General features: G+C 41.5%; 1 protein-coding gene across 21 annotated transcripts in view; it reads left to right on the forward strand.

The window, feature by feature from the left end:
- The window catches only part of FNBP1 (formin binding protein 1), a 97,660-nt gene that overhangs the window by 61,874 nt on the left and 17,527 nt on the right, over window positions 1-18,259 (forward strand). For 5 of the 21 annotated variants that reach the window (XM_051807711.1, XM_051807706.1, XM_051807707.1 and 2 more), the window contains exons 8-12: window positions 2,576-2,704; window positions 4,458-4,604; window positions 9,501-9,698; window positions 11,113-11,295; window positions 16,856-16,942. In XM_051807711.1, coding sequence (XP_051663671.1) covers window positions 2,576-2,704; window positions 4,458-4,604; window positions 9,501-9,698; window positions 11,113-11,295; window positions 16,856-16,942 — 744 coding nt within the window. Of the gene's footprint in view, window positions 1-2,575; window positions 2,705-4,457; window positions 4,605-9,500; window positions 9,699-10,679; window positions 10,707-11,112; window positions 11,296-16,855; window positions 16,958-18,259 lie in introns of all 21 variants that reach the window. The other 16 variants (XM_051807701.1, XM_051807709.1, XM_051807710.1 and 13 more) reach the window with 9 other exon arrangements.

The raw sequence follows: 18,259 nt of genomic DNA on the forward strand, positions 1-18,259 counted from the left end.
TTCTGTAAAGCTCAACTATAAATTACTCCTGAAATAGCTCCTGTGAGTGTCTGCAGCTCCAGGCTACTGCATCCATTACTCTGAATGTGAAACTTAACATCAACTCATTTTTATCACTCAGTGCTTCAGCAGAGTGCAGGAGCCTATAAAATGTAATTCTGTTGATAATGGAAGTGATGATGTTAGAGTAAGTGACATACTCAAATGAAGTAATACAAAAATTCTAGATTTTTTTTTTATATTCTTATTTTAAGATCCAAATACCTCATTGGAAAAATATTTAAGCTGTTTAAAGCTTGCCAAATGCATTAAATGGCCAGGAGAAACAAAACATCACTAGGGCTCTCAGAAAAATTCTTGGTTTTGGAATGCACCCAATTTTATTTACTCATCTGCTTCCCCCTCTTATTTGGGGCCAGTTAAGATCATTTTGGAAACTGGTTGTCTGCTCCTGTATACATTGAGCTCAGAGTTACTTTGTCATACACAGCAATTGAGTTTGCTCACCAAAATGAACTCTGGCTTAATACTTGCTGGATCTGCCTGGAAATGTATAATAATGGATTTCTTGTTTTTCTGCTTCAACAATAGAGTCAAGGGACAAATTCCGGAGTTGCACTATTTAAAATTATAAAAAAAAGAGAGAGAGAGAGAACTGTGTGAGTGGGAGCAGGGCTGGTGTAAAGTCAGCTCAGACAATGGGTTTGCTCTTAGGTAGATGAGGAGAATGGGCCTCACAAATGGATATTGATCTGCAGCAGCTGGGATGTGAGGAAGGGCTTGGGAGACAAGCCTGCACCACTCTTCCAGCTGTCCCACCCTTCCATGGCTGACTTTGTTTTCCTGGTAAATTTGTGTTTGTAGTACAAGGCTAAGTTGTTTTCCACTCACGTTTAATGGAGCTGTGTGTGAGTGCGTGGATGATAAAGTTTAATAAGCTTTAAAGCACTTGGGCAGGGAAATGATTGATGTGGCTTCTTGGAATCTGATTGTAGCAGGTAATTATGCTGAAGTTACACACTCATCCTTTGCAGGAGTTAGTGGACACTTAAATCTCCTGGGACACAAGCAAAGTTGAAAGTCTGCCTTCTATTGGATTCATTTATTTGGTTATAGTCACATTCTTTTCCATCTGATGCTACTGTTTCATTCCTGTGATGCACTTAGTGCCCAGTATCTCCTCATTCTGCTTGAATTATTTCTGTAGAAGGAATGTGAAGGGGATCTGGGAAATTCCTACAATTGACTGCAAAAGCAATAGCTGAATTGAGGTGAAGTAAATTATTAGGTGAGATGTGCGAGCTTGACAAATTGAGATTTGAAACCCTCTGGCAGAATTTGTTGCCTTCCATTTATGATTACTACAATGTTCCATGATTTGGTATTTCATGGATTTATTGTCAGGAAACTACTGTCTGCTTGGAACAGTTCAAAGAATAACCCTGATCTGAACTGGTTTTAATGGGAGCCCACTTGAAATGTGCTAAAATTCTTTGCTGTGTTGTGTTCCCTGAAACATTCCAAAGTGCTTTAAGTAATTTTTAAATTTAAATTTTAAATTTAAATTTAATGTTGAATTCTTAAATAACCTCCTTGTCTTAAAGGGTTATTCAGCAATTGAGCAGCAGAGCTCTGGCCAGGTGAGGGGGAGCTTCAGAGACAGGAGCAGGACAGGCAGTGAAGGCACAGGGATGTAGGAAGGGAAGAGAAGGAAGAGTTGCTGTATGAAGGCCACTGGCAAGGAAGGAAAAGGCATCTAAACCAAACAGATGGGACAGGGAGTAGGGGAATAATATTGGGCAGTGAAGCAGATGACAGAAGGCCTTGGAAAGCAGAACTGTAAGGGGAAGAATCTGAAAATATAAAAGGGTCACTCAGGGACAGATTATTCTAGGGAAAGAAGTGAGATTAATTGCCCAGTGCTCTGCTGTGTTGGGCAGCAAAACAAATCATCTGTGTGGGTAAAAATAGGAAGGGAGTCGTGTCTCAGCTGCTGCTCAGGCTCCCCTCTCCTCGTAAGCTTCATGCCAGAGCTGTTGGAGGGAGTGTGGGTAAAGGACTCTGCAGAATACACAGAGTTAAGATGTTTTGTCATGATCATGTTGCCTAAGGCATGGGAAATGAGACAAAACTGTGCTGGGTTTTTTCCTCACTTCCCTTTCCCCAGAAAATACTGCTCAGCAGCAGGGAAGCAGTTCATTAGAGGAAAGTAGGTGCCATCCAACAGGGCATATGTGGAGCAAGAAGAGTGTCCACAAGTGTGCCAAGAAGGTGCCTGTCCAGTGGACAGGCACAGGGACAAGCTTGTTTTTGGTGTTTTACGTGTGTGTGCCAAAGGTTGTTCATGGAATGCAAAATGGTTCATGGATTGGTAACACAAGAAAGGAACAGCAGCACTGCCCAGGCTGCAGCTTGTGCTTGGTGAGATGAACTCCATCACAAAATATGAGTAAACCAAAAGCTGGAGTGTTCTGAGTCCTGAATCCTGATGTTCCTGGATAGTAAGATGAAGAGAACAACAAATGCAATTTCTTTCCATGTAGTAAATTATAAATTTCTTTGGGTATTTCTTCAGGCAAGACAGCAAGCCCAGCTGCGACATCAGATGGCAGAAGACAGCAAAGCAGAATATTCTTCCACCCTACAGAAGTTCAACAGTGAGCAGCACGAGCATTACTACACACACATACCAAACATCTTCCAGGTAAGGGACACTGGCACACATCTAGAGTAGCTCATAGTTCTGTGATAAGAACAGAGGGTCATGTTGCACATCACCTCAATCCCTGACTTTTATTTTTTGCTAACTTTTTTGGTCATTCTTAGTAAATTTTACCTGCAATCTGACACCTCAAGAGACGGTAGGATAAATGATCCCAGTTTCTTAGACTAGATATCAAGGGATCAGTAATATATGAGGAAGGTGACATTGAGCTGTCATGACAGATTACGGTGGCCTTTGGAATCCTCACAGTCTGGCTCTGTTCAACTCTTGTGCCTGTGCAGCTGGGGATGAGAACATCATTTGCATTGTTGGGGCAGGAGTCAGCTGGGCATCGTTGCATCTCACAGCCCTTTGTAACCTGTGCTCAAATCAGGCCTCACAGATGTTTAAATGTAAAGCACAGTAATTCTGCAGTAGTGAATGCCAAAGGGTTTAGTGCTGATTATGTCTTAAAGTGCCTAAAGAAAAGGCTGTAGAGGAAGAATAAAAAAGCCATCCCATTTATTCTGACTGGAGAGCCGAGTTTGTGCTCAGCTGAACGAATGGGGATTAATGTAGTAGAACAGAAGTTGGAAATGACTGTTCCACTGTAATGGGTCATAAGCATCAGAAGTGGAACATACAACCTTTCTAAGGGAGGAAATGTCACATGCTTGTCATCAGATGAGAAATAACTGATATTTGCGTAGCAAACACGCACTTTCCTACCCACTGCTGAAACTTCTGAGCTAAATGGGCACCTCTTTTGCCCTGTGGTGTTTCAAACCAATGCCTTGAGATGAGTTATTCCTGGGATCAAATATAACATTTTTTTGCAATGCATTTGTGTTTAGTGGAGGAGCTGGTGGGGGGCATGTTAAAGTCCTGCAGATGTGCCCTTTTCCCTATCAGTGCCCCAGTAAGCTCTAGTGATTTCTTTTAGGTTTTGAAATAAGTTTGGGTTTTTTTTTTTTGTAAAGAATTGTTGTTGCTTGTGGATCAGTCAAGGCCGTGGGGATTTTTAAGCTGATGATGTTCCATAGGATTCCTGCAGTCCAGTGTGAAACAGCCTATTCCTCTCATACCCTTCTGTATCCTGTTGTAATTTGTCAGAATTATGCCACATCCAGTTTCCCTTGTTGTAAATGAGAGGCCTGTGGAATAGATGCTGAAGATCTTGGCACTGAATCCACTAAGCAACGAGGAGCATATGTTGGGAAGCCCTGGTGTGAACAACACATGCTGTATTGTGCATCAATACACCATGTATTGCATTGTGAACTATACACCATGTATAGGACTGCTTGTAAACCAAAAATTACCTTCTAGGGAAATGGAGAAGGGGAGACATCAAGATTTTTTATTTCCATGGATTCTGCAGTGGAATGAAAATAAGATCTTTCAGAACATGCACAGAAAATGAATTTATTGTTGCAGAAATTCTCTTAAAGCCCTTAGGAGCCAATCCTTACAAGTCTAAAGCTGGGGTTTTGGCAAATCAGCAGTTTTTAACATAAAAAGTTAATTGCTAAATTCCCAGTAATAGTAAAAGAGATTACTTTCAGAATGGCATTTTGATGTTTGAGGGAACAGCATCACTTGGTGCCTTCCTGAGAACAGCTGTCCTAGTTTGTCCTGAAGAATATATTTAAACCAGAAGTTTTAAAGCAGCTGATGTAGGCTGGGGAGGAAAAGTGGGTGAAACTGTGAAGTTAATCTTGATGTTTGATCTGAATGGACTGTAACATTTTAGAAAATACAGGAGATGGAGGAGAGGCGGATCGTGAGGATAGGTGAGTCCATGAAAACCTTCGCCGAAGTCGACCGCCAAGTGATCCCCATCATTGGGAAGTGTCTGGATGAGATAACAAAGGCTGCAGAATCAGTGGATCACAAGAATGTAAGTCTTGCATTGTGGATTGTCATCTTTAGTATTGATCTCATGTATGTGGAGAATTAAATCCTGTGTCCAGGCTGCAGCACCAGAGCTCTGCAGTCGTAGATCTAAACCAAAGCACAGCTTCGTGTCCCAAGCTGCTTTGTCTGAGGCAGGATGTGCTCAGATTATTCCCCAAATCTACTTAACAACCAGAAATGCCTCTACTGCCATGCTTGTTATTTTTAAATTTTATTCTTTTAGGAACATTCTCTCCTTTTGCTAGGATAATTACTTTTTGAAGTATTGTAATTGAAAAATAGGCTTCTGCATAGAATAAGATAATGTTGGATAATTTCAAATACTTAGTAATCAGCAATTCTTGTAAAGGTTGTTTCTATGTCTCATAGTCAGAAAACAACGTTTCAGATATGTCTTCATTCCAACTAGTTTTATAATAATGAAAATCTTTAAAGTATTGGCTACATAAACTATTGCAAACAACTCTGGTGAAATCTTCTTGTAAAATCTTTCTTTGCAGATTTGAGGTTTGCTGGCAACCTGCAAATGAGCAAACCTTGCTTTCTGAACATCACTGTAGGATGCAAAGAAGCTTTTCTGATAAAAAGGCTGATAAAGAGCTCAATTGAGCTTCCTGATATTCAGTGACCACAGGGGCAAATGTGTTTTCTGTTTTGTTTGCAGAATGATCTGCTCCCTCCCTACACGAAGTCTCTGTTCTTTCAGCCCTGCTCATGGATCACATTGTAGTGCTTCAAATACAGCATATGTCTTGCTGGCTGTTTGAATTTCCCATACATGTTTTTCACTGGCATCTTTTCTGAGCTGCTCAGTGCCCAGAGCCTGGGGACTGCCATGAATTGGCAACATAAGCCCAAAGCTAAAGTTTTGAAATGAATCCTCTCCTCTCTGTTCAGCAATGGCTCTCACAAAGAGCGGCACAGGAGACCAAGGAATCTGAAAATGACTCTCTCAGTGGGAAAACAGGGAACTGGGGCACAGATTCCTGTGTTAGAACAACATATCCTGCTTGAAGTACAACTTTTGGTGCTGCATGGTGAAATCATATTGGGGAGATTCATATCTCAGCCTGTGCTCTGCTTGAGTCTTCAAGTGAGATCTTAGCAAAACACACAGCTGGGTGTCTTAATCAGGGTGAATTTTATATTCAAGTCAGTCTCTGCTGCACAGAGCATGGATAACTAAACTTACCAGGATCCTCCTGTAAACACCGTGCTGACAAAAATGTGTTTAGCCAAACTACTTATATCTGAACAATGACAAAGGGTTTGGCACGTTCTAAGTCCATTAATGGTTCTTTTTTCTTTAAAGTCATCAGGGATTTTATCATCTCTAGAATAGTAGTTTCTACCTTCTTGATTCTGATGAAAGTGTTGTGCTGGTTCCTGGCCTTCTGTGGCAATGCAGGTCCTGCCACTGTGTCCAGGTGGCCGTAGGTGCACATGAGAACAATTTAAAAGCTGTATTTTCTTTATTTCCAGGTAATGTACTGGATTTGCCACTAGTGCAGAGTCTTACCACAGACCTTTACCATCTCACCCCTTAGCATTTCAAGAAGTTTGGGCTCTCTTAAACTGACATCAAGAGAATTTCTCCCTTTCCTCCACATATTACAATTGAAGCTTGTCTCCTTTACTCCCCAAGCTGAAAAAGCTTTGGATAGGAAAGTCCCCTTGGTGTGTGCTGTGGTCAACCTTGATCATGAGGTCAGATTCCAGGAGAGTTGACTGCAGGGACAGCTGGTGATAATAGAGCAGCACAATGGTGAGCAAACCCAGGAGCCTGCTGAGCAGGAAGAGCTCTGTGAGAAGCTCTGAGCCCACACAGACATGTGCTTCCCAGCTGGGAGCAGATCCCCAGGATCTGGTAATCATAAACAGAAGTACAGTGTCACCAAGCTTGAAGTGTGTAAGGTCAGACTCTATGAACCTGCCAAAAGGCAGCGATGCATTTGGAGTTTGTATTTAGCTCTTGGTATCTTCTGGCTTTTTTCTGCCCCATTATCACATGCAGTTACTGAAGAAAGGGATAATGGAACTGAAAGCTGCTCTTTTTGTGGTAACTTCACTTCAGAAACCAGGGCTTTAAATGGAATAACACAACTAAGATATAAAATGTACTGGTCAGAAAAATTAGAGCACATAATTCTACTAGAATTTACCTTGTGTACCACACTGTGTGTTGACTCTTGCTGATTTTGGAACCTGCAAGTTCTGCAGCTTTTTTTTTTTTTTTTTTCTGCTGTCAGTAAAATATTACCTGCTGATGGTAAGGTGTTGCTGTTTCATTTTGGTTTTCTTTTTTAAACAGCAGAACCTTGGACTTCATGTAGATATCTCAGAGCTTTTTGATAATCAATTTTCAGTTTTGGGTAGGTTTGTTAAAAACTTTGGTCCATGAAGGTGGAGTTCCTATGGGATCTGTGAACCACCATGATTTTTAGCATCAGAATTTTGTAGTACAATAGTAAGGCAGGGCATATTTCTAAAGTGACTTTGGAACTGCTAACAGGCTTCCTTTCCACGGCCAGCTCCATGTTCTCTCTCTCTGTGGATGCTGGCAGGATTCTGGAACATCACTTCTCTTCCAGGGCCTCTATTTTATTGGGTAGTGTAAATAACCAGAGTGGCATATTGGGTCAGATTTAATACTGTCTGTGTAATATTTAAGCTGCAGAGAATAAAGTTCTGCCTCATGCCCACTCTGCACAGGAGCAACTCTTTCAGGCTTAGTTACTAAATGTGTAACCATGTAAATAGGATTATTTTATGCCCTCATTGAAGTGTGCAGAATTCCTGACAATAGCAATAGAAACTGTCTGGAATTAGCTGGGAATCCTGGTCGGCTGTAACCATGTTTCTAATAGTTTTTAATGTTTTCTTCTTTTCATTTCCCCTTTCTAACCATTTGAGCAACACAGAGGTCGTGTTGCAAGGGTGAGCTGTGGTGACTGCCAGGTGAACCTGTGCAGAACCCGATTCAGAAGGCTCTAGCAGCAGATAAAACTAATTTGTTATGGACTTTGGAGTTCCTGTTATGACATTATCTCTGTGATATATGGAGCACGCTGGTTATTTTTAGCTCCATTGTAGTGGAAGGATGTTTTGACTAAATGGAAAGAACGCTGTAAAATTCAGGGGAAAAAATGAAAAGCATTGTGCATAGAATAAAATACCAGTGGAATATTTAATATAACACTGTGTAGTCTCTTAGAATCACAGAATGGTTTGAGTTGGAAGGGACCATAAAGATCACCTCATTCCACCTCCTGCCATGGTCAGGGACACCTTCAACTATCCCAGGTTGCTCCAAGCCCCGTCCAACCTGGCCTTGGACACTTCCAGGGATCCAGGGGCAACCACAGCTTCTCTGGGCAACCTGTGCCAGGGCTTCACCACCCTCACAGGGAAGAATTTCTTCCTAATCTCTAATCTAAGCCTACTCTTTTTCAGTTTGAAGCCCACTAGATTTCTCCTGAAAGCATTTTACCTACAGACATACACAGAACCTGTGAAATGCCTTCAAAGCAACCAGTTCATCTGTTTATGTGATCAGGATGGTGATGCTCCTCTCTAGAGACTGATAAGATATTTGTGTTCTGAGGCACAGTTTGTCTAATGATCTTAGAAGAAAGCTGTTAGAGTATAACAAAAATCTCCTTTCCTAAAAAAAAACAAGTAAATGGGAAGTATGTAAAAATATTTTTTCCCCCTGAGTCCATTGGACTTAAATGCATTTGGCAAGCTGAGGTCTGAATTTGAACTTATGTATAATTAATTGTGTTTGTAGACCTGAGTAGGAAAAGTGGTTTTGCTTTGATTTGTTTATTTCTTTTCCCTCTGTCAAAAGAAACAAAAGAGCAACAAACTGTACACAGTCTACAGTCATTGTGGCTGACTTATATCCCTCCTAACAGTGCCATGAGGGAAGGTGGCTTCAGTGACCTTAAATCTTTATTACAAGTCACTTACCTGTTCAGGTACTGAGGTGTGATTGCTCTTCTAGTCAGTACAGTTAATAAGCTCTTGGTGCTTTTCACCAGTAGACATGAAAAGGCCTTTAGAAGATGTTTGTACCAGAATTTTTAGGGTTTGTGTTGGGAATGAAAACCTTGCTGGCTGTGGTCAGATTCAGGAGTTGGGCAGCTCAGTGGGAATTTGGAGTGAGAAGACCTGAGTTTACTCTTCCTAAGCATCATCTTTAGTTGCCTTCAGTGAACCTACACTTTATTGATAGTTATGTATTATTTATTTTCCTAAATAGACCATAGTCCTCTACTTTTTATCTGTTGGTGTTTTGAGTAACAACTCTGTGATCTCTCTGCAAGATGGACTGGAGTTTCATAGCAGCAATAATAGACTACTTAAGACTAAAGCTCACTTTATTTATGGAAATAAAGACTTATTTCCTTAGAATGATTGTTTATTTAGAGATTTATAATGAAACATAAATTGTGGCCATTTATGTTCCTACTTGTAACACATTCTGACAGATACAGGTTGGAGACTTTTGTTCTGTGTGGGGTAGTTGTTGTGTTCTTAACTGCATTTATCACTTTAGTATCTGGGAGTACTGAACATTACACCTCAGAGGTCCTTGTTTTGGTGGGATACTGTGCTGTGCCTGGGTGGGGGTTTTTTTGAAAGCACATCATGGGAATGAAAATAGAGCCAAGAAAAATACCCTGGTCTTGGAGCAGAAGGTGGAGAGGCTGGTATTGATCCTGGGCTCTGGGTGGGTGTTCGCTCCCAGGAATGAACCTGGTTGGTTCCCACAAGGATGAACTTTCTTGTCCTTGCTCTGTTTTAATGTGCCACCAATTTGATGACAGCCCTCACCTGAGATATTTACACTTGTGTTGGATCTGTCCCATTCCAGGACTCTCAGATGGTAATAGAAGCCTTTAAATCAGGGTTTGAGCCTCCGGGAGACATCGAATTTGAGGATTTCACGCAGCCCATGAAGAGAACTGTCTCAGAATCCAGCCTTTCAAACTCCAGAGGGGATGGCAAGTCAGAGCCGAAGTTTGGTGGCAAATCCAAGGGCAAGTTATGGCCATTCATCAAGAAAAATAAGGTACTGATTTGCAAACTTGAGCGTGGTGCTAGTATGTGTTTTGTCAATAACCTCTGTCTTGTCTGGTAATCCTGGCAAGTACAATTTTATTTTTTTTTAAAGAGAATTTTAGATTCGGAAAATTAATAACTGATGTCTTAATAATGGCGTTTTGTTGTAGTCTTTGGTTACTTAAAATTTCTTTATATCTTTACTTTTTTTTTTCTTGTATAATTTCTTTAATTATGTTGCAACTTTTAAAAATTAATTTAACTTAAGTTGTCACGTCTCTGCCATGGTCCATTTCTGTTCCTAACTCCGAGAAGGAATCGTAAACCACTTACCTAGTGCCATGTGTGCCAACTAACCTTGTTACTTGTGGGAAGCTTTGATGTGGCGTGACTGTTTTTGACACTCCTAAAACTCTCCTTGGCTTTTCATTTGCGTTTCCAGTCTGTGCACTGGGGTGAGCAGGTGGGGGGCTGGGAACAGGGAATTGCTGCGATTCCATCCTGAGGCACAACTAATGGAGCATAACTAACTGAGCAGTTGACTTTCTAAAAAAAAAAGACCATATTAACTTATGTATCCATTAAACCTTTTTCATTCCACTGTCATATTTTACACCATAATGCATGGCAGCATTTATCTGGGGTTACCAGGACGTGTCAGGCTGACTGGACTGAATCAGTTTTCAGTAACACTGATGGAAGCCCAGAGTAGCTTCTTTGTTTTAACCTCACCCTTGCTCTGACCCTCTTCCAAACTACTTCTAATTAAAGTAAAAAAAAAATCTACCAGTTCACAATGGGTCGTTCCAGTAGTGCTGGTATGAGAAAAAGCTCAGCTCTCTGGTGCTTACATCAGTGTAGCCAGAAAAAAAACCACACCCAGGACTACCTCCTGAGCAAATTCATAGAATAACTTGTACAAGTGAAGTGTGATGCACATGGCTGAGGTATGATTTGGAAGCAGGAAGGAATGTGGTTTGTTGTTTTCCAGATAATAGAAACGCTACTGGGCACTAAGGTACCTTCCTTATCTGATCCATTTAAATTCAGGTATTTGAAAGCTCTATCCATATGCATTATTCTGAGCTGTCCACAGAGCAGAACAGGGCAATTTATGGGGATAGCAGCTGCATGGAAGAGTCTGCATGAGCTTCCTTCAAAATACTTTTGTGTTACTCTTCTGTTGCATCACTTACTAAAACTTTCATTTATCACACTCTTCATTTAACACAACTCTTAACTACTGCTTTCTCCCCTCTTTTGAACCATGGCCTTTAATATTTAATTATTTAATTGGGTTTGGTTTTTTTTTTTCCTCTGAATTTCAAATATTGGTTTTGATGCTTATTTTCGTTTTGTGTTTTTTTTTTTTTATCTTTTTATTTTGGTTTTTATTCTGTCACTTCTCCATCTCTTATACGTAGCTTATGTCCCTTTTAACATCCCCCCATCAGCCCCCTCCTCCTCCCCCTGCCTCTGCCTCACCCTCTGCTGTTCCCAACGGCCCCCAGTCTCCCAAGCAGCAAAAGGAACCCCTCTCCCATCGCTTCAACGAGTTCATGACCTCCAAACCCAAAATCCACTGCTTCAGGAGCCTAAAGCGCGGGGTAAGTTCTCCTCTGGATACCTCTCTCTCTCTCTCTCTCTTTCTCTCTTTCTTTTCTTTCTTTCTTGCGCTTTTATTGCACGTTCTGTTATGTAAAAACTTTGTTTTGTGAATGGTTCCGTTGTGTTTTATCATAACATGCAGACAAATCCAGGGATTCCCAACCTATAAAGCCATTTGTAGTCAAACACACACACCCCTCCCTGCAGTGAAACCACAAAAAGTACATTTGCTGATGGAAATTACCCGTTTGGGTTTCTCTGGGGGGAGGAGGGATTGTCCAAAGTATGGAAGGAGGAGCTGAAGGTTAGGGAATGCACGTGTAGAAGTCAAAGTTATGAGTTTTTGTCTCTTTGGTTTCAGCTCAATGCCTGTGTCAGAAGGAGAGGAGTAAATTAGGAGGGATTCTAGAAAATAAATGTTGTGATTTCAGTTGGTGCAAGTTCAGGAATTTCTCTGAAATGATCTGACACTTTTTCTGGAGCAGTGGGAACTTCTGTTCCAGACCCTTGGCCTCAGCTCCTGCTTCAGGTGCTGCAGTGTCAGTTTGTGTAGTGACTCTGAATGTTGACACAAGAAACAGTGATTTATGGAAGGTGAACTGATTCTGGTGGCAATAAAATTGTTTCTGTGATCCATGTGTTCTCTAAACCAGCTGCTGTATTGGGAAGGACTGGGGGACACAGACCAAAGAGACCTCAATTACAGTTGGCTCTAAATATTTGAGGCTGACACCTCTCAAGGGGCCTTAACTGCATCCTGTAGCATGACTTTTCAAGGAGATTTGGATAAGGTTTGATTTGATTCCTGTAGAGAGCTGAAGTAATCAAGCTTCCCACCAAGTTTATCATGTCTGCCTTTGGGCCTCCTTCAGCAGATGGTTTGGGTTAAGCAGTTTTTAAAGTGTCCATAGAAAAATTAAAATCCTGCAGTGCTCTTTTACTTTTTTTCTAATTGGTTTGAAATGGAGTTTTTTTCCCACAGCTCTTATTCTTGACACTTTAAGTGTCAGTGAAATATCTTTGCAAAAATACCAGGTTGAGAAACTCTTTGGAATAGCCAGTAATAGCTGCTGTTCCTGCAAACTTTAGAGGGAAGACATTGCCTGAGAGTTTGCTAAACTTTGTGATGAAGCATAGCAAAACCAGGGGGAAAAAAAGAACCATGCTTGGACCTTGCAGCCTTCCCTACAAACATTAGCATGCAGAATTTTACGTTAGGACATCTTTTTCTGGGCATTTTCCATGAAGATTTTGTTGGTTTCTGGACAGATTTTCACTTCCCAGTGCTACGATGGACAGTTCAAACTCATATTTTGTGTGCAGAAGATTTATCAGTGCAGTACCCAAGCTCCAAACCACAGGTGGGAGGTTCTGAGGGATCAGGGTTTGGGTTTTCCCTGCCAGCAGCTGGAGTGCAGTGTGCTGATGCTGGTTTAAGCATTGTATGGTGGAAAGCAGCTCAAAACCTCTGTGGTTGATTTGGGGATTCACCTGGGTCTAGGTCACACTTGATCAACATTTTTTGACACATCTCCACCGTTCCAAGGGCAGTGTCTCTGTCTCCTTTGCTGCTGATGAGTAGGAAACATGGCCTGAGTTTTCCCAGGTCAACTGCTCTGTTCCTCCTCCTGACAGCAGCTGTGGTTATATTCATAAACTGATGCTGTAGTGTTTGTGTTGAGATAAACCCTCTCCTTGGTGGTCTTCATAAGCAGAGAATAAAATGACAGGTCCCTGAGATAAAATTTTCAATTTTTCAAACAAAAATAGGAGTTTATCTTCCCAGAACCTTGCACGTGGCAGAGTTTGGCTGAAAAACTGCTGGTATAGCATGGCTTTGCCTCCAGGGTGAAGGTCCTTAGAATTATTTCCTCCTACAAAAACTACAGGAAGGAGACACAAGTGTTCAGTATTTTAAATGTTTTTTAGAGCAGACTGTTACAGCAAGGAAGTGACTACTTTAAAAAAACCCAAATTCTGCTCCAAGGACTGCACTGACATTTAGGATTGGGGACTGGAGCTGTATAAAAGCAGAGATGATTTCAGTGGGGAACTTCAGTGGTTAGTTACAAAGAACTGGGAACAGTGCTGTAAACAATACACTGTCTTGTGTGGTTACAGACAATATAGTCAAAAAAGATGTTTTACACAGAGTTTCAGTTCTTTGCTAGGAAATTGCCATTTCATGGGACACTCAGAACCCAGAAAACCCCACTTCTGAGACATTTCACTGGGGAACTGGGAAGTTTCTAAGCTGTCCAAAGGCACAGTCTGCACATGTCCCTCCTTTTCTCAGTTGCAGTTTGGCTCAGAGCACCTTTTCTCAGTGGTTTTTACAGGAGGAGACAGTCTTTCAGTTCTGGTTGTGCAGCAGCAGAGCTGTGCTGGGTGGTGGCACCAGTGCATGGGTGGGCAGCTGGAGCCATCCTTGGACTGGGCAGTGCTGGGAGAAGTCAAGGGGTGTGTTACAATATAATGCTCCAGTAGTGCCATTCACAGAGCAGAATATTTCAAATAGTGCTGGATATTTCCTACTTGATTTAAAAATACTGCTTAGTAGTTCCATGGGCACGTCACAAGTTTCTATTTCAAACGTACAAGTTCTTAGTGTGTATTTGGCCATATAAGCAATTATGACTAATTGCTTTTAATATTTCCTGAAGAAAGACCATTATTTTATGTATTGACTGTCTGAGAAATCCAAGCAAGCCTTACAAATTCTGCATACCATACTCTTTTAAGTGCTTTGTGTCAAAGGTGAAATAATGAGAACAATGTCCCATAGTCTTCTCTGGAATCCCTCAAATTTCTGCTGACACATTCACTGAGAATGTGCAAGGAAGGGCTATTGCTAAATCTTCATTTAAACCTTTCACTGTGTTCTTTTTCTGTTTCATTTCCTTCCCTTCTCAGCTACCAGGATGTTTGTATGTAAATACTTTTCCTGCCTGATTCATGCTGTGGATTTAGGGGCCAATATTCAGATCATCATCTCTTTTTTTTCCCAGAGGGATGGATTCAGGCCACTCGGTTCATCCAGAGATATGGAGGAGAAGGAGAGGCTGCAAACCTCTGGCAGCTTGCTCTGTCTCATTTGAAACCTTTTCAGATTCCCATTTTATAGGTCCTTGGTGATTTGTAATATACTAGTAGATCATCAAAGTGCCATATCACCTTCAAAACTGAAGTAATTCTAACCAGGCAAAAAGGAAATGAAGAACCACCCACAAATCCTTTTAATTTGTCAGGTGAAAACGAGTGGTTGGTATTTGTTTCAGCTGATAGGAGCCCCTGTTATATTCAGTACAGCCAGACAATAGTGTTAATTCTGCTTTAAGCTTATGAAGTTTAATAAGATTTCCTTTTCTCGTCCTTTTCCATCCCCCTGTCAAATCCAAAAGCATCTGAATTTTGCCCAGGAGCATGAGCAGTAATGTCAGGAATACTGGATTTTGATGTTACCAGAGAAGGGAGGAGGATGGAGGGTGAAACTCTCCTCTACACAGAAGGACATTCCATCTGTACAGAAGCACATCAGGGAAGCAACTTTTGGAAGGTTGTGCAGGGAGCAGCAGGACAGCACAGGGTAACGGGAGCTTGGGCTCTGAATCATTTCATTTGCTCTGAGTTTTCTCTCTGCACTGCTGGATTTGTTCCTTGGCAGAATTCCACTCCAGACACCTTCAGGGAAGGCCACAGGGCTCTCCAAGTGTTCTTTTAGAGAATTCAACCAAATTTGCCAAGCAGATCCTTCCTGGCTTTGTTGATAACCTGAGCTCTCCACTCCTGCAAAGCCGAGTGACAGTGTTTATTCCAAAGGAAACAGGATCCTACTCCTTCTTTATTGCACTGACTTAAGGGATAAGGGAAAAAAAAAGTAACTACTTGACGTGAACAAGTCCTAAGACCTTTACCAGGATAAATTCCAGCACATTGTAATCGATCCTTGAAACATAACACGTGAATGGATTCCCATACGACTCCTCCATGAAATCTGTGAGATCAGGACGTGTCTGGGAGGGCAGTGTGTTTTAGCCATTTCCTTTTGAATTTTTGGTTTAGCATCTTATGTTGCATTTGGAAAGAGGAATTACAAAGCTAAAGTGGCAAAGTCACTGGTGACTGTTAAAATGAATTACATAATTAGCTATGATATGTCCTGTGCCCAGTGCCCAGTCTGGTTTTAATTTTGCTTCCAAACCAAAAATCCAATGAATCTTGTTTTCATGGAAGGAAACAGATGCCTGAGCAATTCACAACAGATGCAAGGTTAATGTGGAGGCGTCAATACCAGTATCAGTGGTCGCTGCCAATGTGAAATCCTAGTCTGTTAAAAAAAAATAAATTAAATATTTAGGTGCTGACTCTTGGCGGTGTCTATGGTTTTCTAATCACATTTTTGTATTTGCCTCAAAGCTTTTTCTTTAAACCCCAACAGCAGAAATGTCCATTATAGAGAATACCATAAAACTGTTAGAGCACTTATTATGGATCAGAACTAGGAGAAGGGGAAAATCTCTCTTACACAGTTTTTGTGAGCGTTGTTTCTAATAGCTCCTTAAAAAGACACTATAAAAGTAACACTTCAAATCAACTTTACCTCTTTAGGGAAGTTAAAGCCAGAATGAGGAACCACTTACATAACTCATAATTTCATTTGTGCTTGCTCTGCTTTTTCTAATTCCATTTTGAGGACAAAGGAAACTCGGTATTCTGCTGGTTGATACTAATTTTGTGTTCTTTTGTTTTATTGCTGCAGCAGCAGTAACATCAGCACCTTTTCTTAAAGAGCAATACTGCGAACTAACACCATCCAGGGGTAGAACTTACACCTCTGAATTGCTCCCTGTGCCTTGTGTGGACTTGCCTTTTCTCTCCTGCCTCGGAGCCTGGGATGGGACCGGGCAGAGAGAATGGTCTGGGAGCTGGGATAGATTTTGCTGCCATGACCCAAGTTTCAGCCTCCAGACGGTTCCCTAAAGCACACGGAGGAACTTTTGTGGTTTCCTTCTTAGTGGAAGTTGTTGACTTCATTACAATGTGATTTTATTTCCATTGCACCAGTGGATGTTCTCCCTCCCTGTCTCCTCTGACACACTGTGCAGTCCTGTCCCTCGACACCGAGCTGTCGCTCTGCCTGAGTGATCAGTGCTTTGTTGTTCTGTGAGCATGCAGAAACAGCAAACCAACCACCCCCTCTCCAACCTGCTCTGTTCCCTGCCCTGGGAATACTTGTTATTCTAACGTAAGTGTCTCTGTCTGTGCCAGGACCGGGGTTTTTTGGTGGGTGGGGTCATTACAGCCATGCTTTATTCTAGCACAGAGAGAGATGTTTTCTGACCTCGGTATTTAAGCAAGCATTTAAAACCACAATATTTTCTGATCTCTGTGAGCATGCTGAACTCTTAATATTCACCTGGCTTCTGGGAAGCTCCCACTCTGCACTTTGAGGCTGGTTAAACACTGAGCTGTCTTTTGCTGTAGAAGCAGTAAAAACACAGAGGTGCCGCGCTCGTCTCCGGTGTAACCAATGTGTGTTTTCTCTTGCTGACTCACCAGCAGACACAGTCTTTGTATATTCACAAAGAACTCATGAAGAGGACTTTAGGGACCCCCACGTGTGCCATTGAGGCTAGGGAATATGTTGTAAGTCTGTGTATGGTGTGATCAGCCCATACCGTCGCTGCACAGTCGCTAACCCCACTTACAACGCCGTTCCGAGTGTGCTGTGGGAATGTGCCTTGTCAAAGATCCAAGCAAAATTTGGTGGGAGGCAAGTTGCAGCTTACTGTGTGATGTGCAGGAAAGACATGTCCGCTAGTCCTGGAAATGCTGAAATTGGCCCAGCTGGACCTGTGAAATTCGGAGCGTTACAAACAGGTCCCACGCACTTATTCTAAATTATTTAATGAACGAAGTCTTGAGCGTCACGAGCCAACCCCTGTGTGGTGGCACATTCTGTGCCCTGGTGGTGGAGCACTCCCTAGAGCTTTTGGGAGCTTCCCTGAACTGTCTGTGATGATGACAGTTCATGGGATCAAGACACGGGGCCTCTAAATCTGATACTTGGATAAAGCAGAGTATGGGGGGATGGTTACACGGCCATGATAAAGAAAAAAATAAAAAAAGAAAATTCCCTCCTGGTTGTGTGGAAGTCCAGTGATGGATTGCAACCCTGTTTTCTGTAAGTGAGGTTAGTGTCCGTGACTGTCCAATAACACATGGACCTGCTGGCTTTCATGCTCTCTCATGTGTTATTGAAGCTTGTGGCTCTTAGACTCTTCATTTTTTTCCCCTGCAAGACTAAGCTAGACTTGGTTTAGATTGACAGCTTGAAACAGATTTGCTCATTTCAAGGAAATGTGACTTATTTGATCATTTGGGTGGAAAATGCCCCTGTTCTCCCAGGAGCTGTGAGCACGTTTCTAGCTGTGAAAACCCAACAGAATGGGCAAAAGTAGTTGTGTAGTGTTTAATGCGGATTTATTTTCAATCTGCTAATGTTTGTTTCTAGAAACCGAATCAGTGTCACATAAAATTACCAATGCATTTCAGAAATGGAAAACTGTGAATATGACTTATTTCAGCATTTCATTGTTTCCAGTCTATGATCTGCTTTATTTATGCTGGTTATAACAATCCCTGACGTACTATTTGGAAATGCTATTAATAAATTCTCTATTTTTTTTGTCGTACTTAACAGCATAAGAATTGGGCATACAGTGTCTGTAATCCCTTTAAAATTGGCTGAATTTTAGAGCAAAAGAATAGTCTTGATGCAGATGATTCTCCGCAGTATTTAGTGCCTTTAGAGTGAGTAGTGTTTAGCCACTAGCGCATGTAGCAAACATTTGTGCCTTCTTAGAGTGCTTCATAGGTAAATATTTATTCTGCACCATGAGTCTTGTCTGTATATATGTACAAGAATCTCAGTTTGTGCTGATCATGTCTATGCTAAAGTTC

This window comes from Manacus candei, unplaced genomic scaffold, assembly GCF_025592945.1.
Source record: "Manacus candei isolate 608988 ecotype Guabito, Panama unplaced genomic scaffold, ASM2559294v1 h1tg000071l, whole genome shotgun sequence".
Taxonomy (NCBI): domain Eukaryota; kingdom Metazoa; phylum Chordata; class Aves; order Passeriformes; family Pipridae; genus Manacus; species Manacus candei.